Source organism: Lactuca virosa, chromosome 6 (genome assembly GCF_052849685.1).
Source record: "Lactuca virosa cultivar CGN04683 chromosome 6, Lactuca_virosa_CGN04683_v6, whole genome shotgun sequence".
In the NCBI taxonomy this organism is placed as follows: Eukaryota; Viridiplantae; Streptophyta; class Magnoliopsida; order Asterales; family Asteraceae; genus Lactuca; species Lactuca virosa.
Window position 1 is genome coordinate 11,210,496 of NC_136431.1, and position 7,540 is coordinate 11,218,035.

At 32.6% G+C, this 7,540-nt stretch overlaps 1 protein-coding gene across 1 annotated transcript; it reads right to left on the reverse strand.

Moving 5' to 3' along the window:
• Positions 1-292: 292 nt before the first annotated feature.
• LOC145119626 (BTB/POZ domain-containing protein At1g63850-like) lies at positions 293-3,446 on the reverse strand. The gene is made up of 2 exons (XM_079055316.1): positions 2,079-3,446; positions 293-1,549 (listed from the first exon to the last, which is right to left on the reverse strand). The coding sequence occupies exons 1-2, from the start codon at positions 3,066-3,068 to the stop codon at positions 623-625; spliced, it is 1,917 nt and encodes a 638-aa protein (XP_078911442.1). The 5' UTR covers positions 3,069-3,446; the 3' UTR covers positions 293-622.
• Positions 3,447-7,540: the final 4,094 nt, after the last annotated feature.

A 7,540-nucleotide genomic window follows, 5' to 3' on the forward strand; every position in this document is an offset into this window, starting at 1 on the left:
TATAATAATCAAATTAAAAAATCAAATATGTTACAATATTTTAGACACCCAAAATGAAAAGTGTTGGCATTTTTTTGGGAAGGAAGTACAAAACATATATGTATTTATAACATCGTGGTACATTTTTACATAAATACATGTAATACATATATAGATATAAAAAAACCAGTCAAGAAGATGCCCCTTATATGATCCTAAAAGAAAGAAAACAAAGGTTGATGTAACCTTTCAAAAGATATAAATGTATGTCGATATGTTACATACAAACACACATTCATACATGAAATGTATATAAAAATGGAAAGTCTTAAAATGTTGATTGCATAATGACTCATCACCAACAAGTTGATTGTATTGTATCAACATCACAACCATTAGAAGTCGCTAAAAATCTTAAATAGGAAAGAATTTAATTGAAAAACACAAATAAATATAGCCATTGGGGTGGGTGTCACATGACATGAGGCTTCAAAATTCAAATTAAAACACTTGGAAAAGAACTCATCACCATCAATAACCAACCACCATATTACCATTATCTTGTACATAAAAAAAACATCAATAATTCACATCCCTCCACCTAAAAATGTATCCTTTTTTTTATACCATTAATACCTCAATTTCAAGAATTCTTGAAATTTCCATTTGTAATACGATATTGCTCGCGATCTTTTTTACAAAAAGCCCTTCTCCACCAAACCTCAAACGCCCTTTGTATATTCGGACAATCATCACTAGAATTCAAGAATCGATCAAACCATGACATCAAGATTTCTTGTTGCCAAGATAAAGGCAAAGTCAAAATAGTATTCCCAAGACCATCTTCGATCAAATGACGATCTAGCCCCCGAGATGCCCTCTTCATCCAAGCAAAATCATTGTAAAAGGGTACCAACCATGTTTGTAACAACAAACACCTCAAATCTTTAGAAGCCAAAAGTTGACCTTTTCCAATACCCACAAATAATCTTGAAGTAACTCTACTAATTTCATATCTATGAAGTGGTGGCACTTTAGAATGAACTTCTGATAACTCGGTCAAAGACACCCATGACCTCAAGAAATCCTCAGCAATTTGTCTATCGGTTAAAATATCAAGAAGCCAATGTAAATTATCCGCTTGTCGTGTGATTTGAGCAACATCTTGTAAATCCCCATTTGAAGCTTTCAAGAAATGTTTTTTTAACAAAAGTAAACATTTTTCACAAGCCGAATATAAAGATTCTTTCCTTAAATCATTTCTTGATGAATTCTCATGAAGCATTTTTGAGACCAAAACTTTCATCTCTCGCCTTGCTTTTTCATCTTTTCCTTCAAGAACAATGTGCAAAAGCTTGAGAAGAACCTCTTCATTATTGTCACCATGGTCAACCCCTGATGTAAAGTCAACTGATACCCTTTTTAGAACTTCAATGGCACCTACCCCTTCCAGTTGAAGCTCCGATAATAAAGAAGATACCTTTTCTTCTTCATCTTCAGCCCATGGGGCAGCTTCTAGATACTCCAAACAAGATAAAACCCCAGCATCGAATCCAATTGCTGCTGACACCTATGTTAAAAATAATACAATTATAACACCTATTAAATTTTGAGTTGTTCAAAAGTTGTGCAAAATTTATTCTTTTAGAAAGACTCCTTTGCAAATTTACCTATTTGCCCATTAGCAAGGATTACATGATATTAGCGAGTTGATCACAAGCCACAAGTTTTCTCAACTTTGTCTTATAATAAGTAATTTAGGAATTTGATCAATATTCACATCTTTTATATTAAACTAAGTGTCAAGTCAAATGCTACATTTTACTGGGACTAAGGGAGTAGTATAATTGCAGAAAATATAATTGGATAAAATAAAACTGCAAGAAACATAAAATGAAAGACACAATATTTACATGGTTAATTTTTTTTGCCTATATTCATGGTTCCCATTAGGAATTAAAAACTTTCATGTAGTGAATCTATCTTCCTAACTATCAAGAATCATGTAATTTCATATGGTATATCAATTTGGCATGTTCTTAAATTCAATCATGTAAACGAAATGATGTAAATAAATGTAGTAGTATATATTAGGTTACCTTCAAGATCCCAAGAACCTTAGGAACATCTTCCTTCATGAGCTTCCTCCTCAAATCTTTACAATACATCAACCTAATTGACTCTATATACACCTCAATATCATCGCAATCAGAAATCTCAACAATGTATGGTTGTTGCCCTCCTTTCCATCGATAATCTGATAATTTAGAGGCGAAAAACCGACTATGACCCACCAAGATCTGTCGATGAGCATTCATGGAAACAATCATACCATCTTTCGATGTCAACGTGAGCTTCACATCACTCGAATTTGGGTCATTGAATTGGCTGCCGGGGCTACGACAGGACAAAAGATCCAACAACCGCTGTTGCATCAAAGCTTGTTTGTCGATAATAATCGGTGGCGGGATCATATGATTGCTGGGTTTTTTAGGGGTTGGATATGAAACATTGCCGTTGGCGTTTGAATTATTGGGGATCTTACAATCAGGTTCGTTAGCCATCATCTCGAAAAGAGTTGGGCTGGATCGGGTTTTATCGGAGGTGGGTGGGGGTGGCGACATCGGATTCAAGAGTCCGGCAGTGAGAGCAGAGTTGAAATTTGTAAAAGAAGACGGAAATGGTTCTTGGTGGTTAGCACCGCCACCGTATACGGCGGTGGTAGTAGTCATGGTTGTCTTATCTCGATTTACCGGTGAATCGGAAGATAAAATAACGGATTTCTCAACACTTAACGAAGATTCTTCAATTAAAGATTCCCTTGACGCAGACACGACCGGATAATCCGAACTGGGTTGAGGGTTAACGGTGGTTGTTTGCGGTTGAGGTGGGTGTTTGTAGGAGGAAACGGCCGATGGGCAACACCAAGAACTATTTTCCGGTGACACAACAGACGGGTGTTGATGGTGGTTAGTGATGGTGGATGAAATAGTGGTTTCTTTGATCCGCCGGCGTCTGAACTTATTACTGGTGGTGGGCTTTTTCTGTAGATGAATTTTATGGTCGTCTGAAGAGGCAGTAGCTGCCATGTGAGTTTAAGGGCTTTCTTGGGCTTTGTCTTTTAGGTTAATTGGGCATCTAAACTCTAAACCATTGTTTTGTGATTCTCATAAACAAAGATATTTTAATGCAAACAGCGGTTTATACAAGACACTGTCTATGTTACGGTGGTTGTGTGTGAGAGAGAAAGCATAGAGAGAGAGAGACACACAGACTGACAGGTCAGAGGTCGTAGTTATATCGATGGGGCCATGTCATTGTTTTGCTTCGTTGGTACTATGAACACACACAGTGAGCGTGAAGTATGTGTGTGAGAGAGGATGAGAGATATCATGGCTATGTCGACGGTGGTGGTGGAAGTGGTGGTGGTGCGATGGTGAGTGGATGCCGTAGAGGGGAGATCGATATTGGACACTTTATAAAGGTGTAAAATATGATTACTATTGTAGAACTATTATGTGTTTCTTCAAAGTTATAATGATAATGTTTCAATTCTATCTACATACAATAACTATATACCTAATATAATTAATTTCTTATTTCAATGCACTATTGTTTTCTAAAATCATTAATAAAGGGTTGTTATATCTTAAAGAGATTTAAATTTATGACTTTGAAGGTTGTAGATATTCATTAATAAATGGGTTTTATATCTTGGTCCAACTTTCTTTTTTGGTTGGTTTGTTCATCTTTGTTTGTGGTCTCATGCTTACCCATAAGTTGATTTTGCCTAACTTGTTTGTCACTTATTTCATTATGTCTTAATCATAATTAATGATGTTTACAAGTTGATAATATGCATTTGTGCACATTTCCATGACAGATACTACAATTGGCCAAACCAATTGTTAGAGAACATTGACACCTACTAGGAATAATTCCATCAATGATTTACCAATCCGAAATGTCCTTCTTATTTAGGTACAAAAAGGCTTATGTGAGGACCATGGAAAACAATTCTCTATTTCAATTATGTAGTGTCCACAAACAATAGTTTAAAATAGGTTGTCAAAACAAGTGTGCTCTAGAGTATCTCCAAACAAGGCATGTTTGCATGTTTTTTGGCCACATATGTGAATAGAATGTCTATGGTGTTAGATTAAAGTCTTTTGAATAATGTTGGCGTGTTTTTGTTAGGATCTATGCATATCTATTTCAAGCACCTTTTATATGTGTTAATAGAAATAATCATTTAGAAATATTATGAAAATAGTTTGAAAACCATTATAAATTAAAAGTTGCAGAAAAAACGTTTCCAAACCATCTCCGTATTTTAACAACAAAAAAATACATTGTCAAAAGAGTATATGATGGTAGGGAAAAGTTCAATAGAGAACCATAATTATAGGTTCTTCAAAGAACCAAATCTTTTTTTTTTTAAGTTCTAGAGCTTATTCTTTATCCAAAAAAAACTAAAAATATCTAAATTCATAACTTAACATTGTGAATGTTAAATATATTTTTCGGATTCACCGTGTAAATTTAGATTCACATTGTGAATCTTCAAATATTCACATTGTGAATTTGACGAAAAAAAAATAATTTTTTTTATCGAATTTGATATCATTGGACAAGGATACAAAATTATGAATTTCTGTATTTTTAGTTTTTTTTTTGATAAAAAATAAGTTCTAAAAGTTGAAAAAAAGATTGGTTCCTTGGTTAATTATGGTTCTCTATTGAACCTCACCCTATGATGGTATAACAATTAACAAAAGAGACTAAAATTAAGTGTTTAACTATTCCAAACATAACATCATAAACAATCTTCTAAATATCCTCAAGCTCACCCGTCTTTAAAGTCACTAAGCAACCGACAACCGTTGCTAACCCGAACATATGTCAAATTAGAATGTTAGGTTAAAAAAATCATAGTTAACGATAGCGGTTGACATTATAAGAACAATATATATATATATATATATATATATATATATATATATATATATATATATATATAAACACAATTTATACAAAAATGTAAAAACCCTAGACTTCATCATAACATCCGTAAAACCAACAAAACTTCATTTTATGGGAAACCATTACATAAACCAAAGTACACTATCCCAACATCATAAAATTCAACAAAACATCATAAATACAACAATGTATGAAATAAAATGCATGATAAGGTGAATTACTTATAAACCTCAAGTCATTGTGGTCACCTCACCTTTTCCTTAGTATCTCCTAAGTGTTTCCCCTTCACCTATTGTAGGAACTAACACAAAGAAATTAGCCTAAATAGAGGCCCTAAAACTATAGCATCGTAACATTGTACTACGTATACGTGAACCATCACACAAGTACCTTGAGAAGGTCTTGCAAAACCGATTTTAAACTCAAAAGTTTCAATCTCGTCCGATAGATAGATGCACATGCTCATAATTTTAAACTCAAATAGTCCTGAAAATATTAACACATGAATAAGGCATCTCCATTTAATATATACATTTCTCAAAACACTACATGTGTGGATGCAACACATAACTACATATAGTATTTCAAACAAGGGTGTAAATATAATATTATAACATATAAGAATTAACTCAAAGTACAATGTCAAAATAATGGACATGTGCTTTATGGTAAAGTACTCACCTTAATGTGTAGGCATTCAGTCTTTTATTCAACTTCATTAAGTGTAAGGAATGTTTTAGATCACCTATATAAAAATAATTAAGTTATATGATTAACCTTAATTGACATCAAACTTTCTAATCAGCATTACTACAATTACTTAACTTATTTTTTTTTATCAAAAGTACTTGTTACAAGTCCTTAGGACACCAATGGAAGAAACCATAGGCTAAACAGATCAATGTCGAAAAAGTTGTGAAGTGTGTTCAAGTGAGAAGATTACAAGGTTTGGTAAATTTACACATGAAAATTATAAAGTTGTACAAATGATCAGACTTATACAAAACATGAAAAACTTTATAAATGACATTCTACTTTTCCTAGCTTAACTATCATGTTTCTAAATCGGGTTTTGATGACTTAAGGTAGTTATAAATTGTCTAAAACCTTAAATGTAATGACTGTAAATCAAGGATGCTTCATTTATTTTCAAATAATGCAATATAAAAACACATAAAAATAAACACAAATAAATATTACATAAAATAATTTCCAAATAATTCATGGATCCAAATGAGTTTGAACAAATAGAAACTAGTGTTCAACAAAGAACATCTATAAGGATATCTACACAACACCTTGAAACATCAACTAGAATGCTAACCCCCTTTTTGACAATCAAAACAAGCATCACCTTCTTATTCCATATATCAAAATTGAAGAATAAAAGAGAAAAGGATACGAGACTTTGGATGTGGGTAAGATTCAAATCACCAATCCCACTTTATCTCTTAGACTTAGTCTAAATAATAAGAAATAATTTTTTACTTGTTTTGATTAAATAATAATATATACTGCATATATTATATTTATTTGATATATTATTATTTTTGTGTATGACCCTATAGATTTATATATAGTTAGCAATATAGTTAAAAGACTTGTTTTTTGCATATAAATCCAACAATAATAACATTTTAATAAATGTATGTACATAATTAATGCATTAATTAAACATATCATCATCATCATCGTGAATTTAGGCTTAAAAAAATGTGCACTAGATTGAATCCTACTCAATGACTTTAACTTAGAATACTATAATCTGATTCTAAATAATAACATAACATTAATTACATAACCAATATCATATTTAGATGGATCATGAATGACTCACCAAATCAAAGGATCACATCACCCACTAAAATTTCAAAAGATTCTATTTGAAGGATCACATGTAACGCCCGGGTTTTCGGGGCTAAGCATTTTTAGACGATGTAATAGTCTAGGTCAACTATTGTAACTCTTTTTGATGTAATAAAGATGAAATATTTTACGATTATGTGTATTTGTGTGCTTATTATTTAATTATAAATGTATAATTAATAAAGAATAAAAATAAGCGTCAAAATTAAAGTGTGAGATAAGCCCAATATCTTTACATAAAGTTATAGTAGTCGAAACAAGGATTCCGGAGATATAAAGAACGCCGACATCCGAGTTATAACGAAGAAGTTATGACTCGTCGAAGTTTCGCGACGGAACCGGCACGATACCGGGAAGCGTAAATAGTGAATTTACGATAGAGCGAGATTTAGCCTTAGCGATCTAAAAGAAAGTCGTAGAATACGTTAAACCGAGAGCGTCCATAAAAAGAACGCCCAAATCTGACTTCGTATGAAGAAGTTATGATTTTTCGAAGTTTCGGCTTAGCAGTGTACAGCCCGAAATTCGAATATTAGATCGAGTGGTTTTTAGCCGACACAACCTAAATGAGAATCGAAGATCTCGTTAATAGTAGCATAACGATAAAAAGACAGATGAACACGGACGTCGGATGAAGAAGTTATGAATTTTTAACGGACCAATCCTGTCCCGGCCTGTTAAAAATATAACTTTTAAAATAAAGTCAGAATTA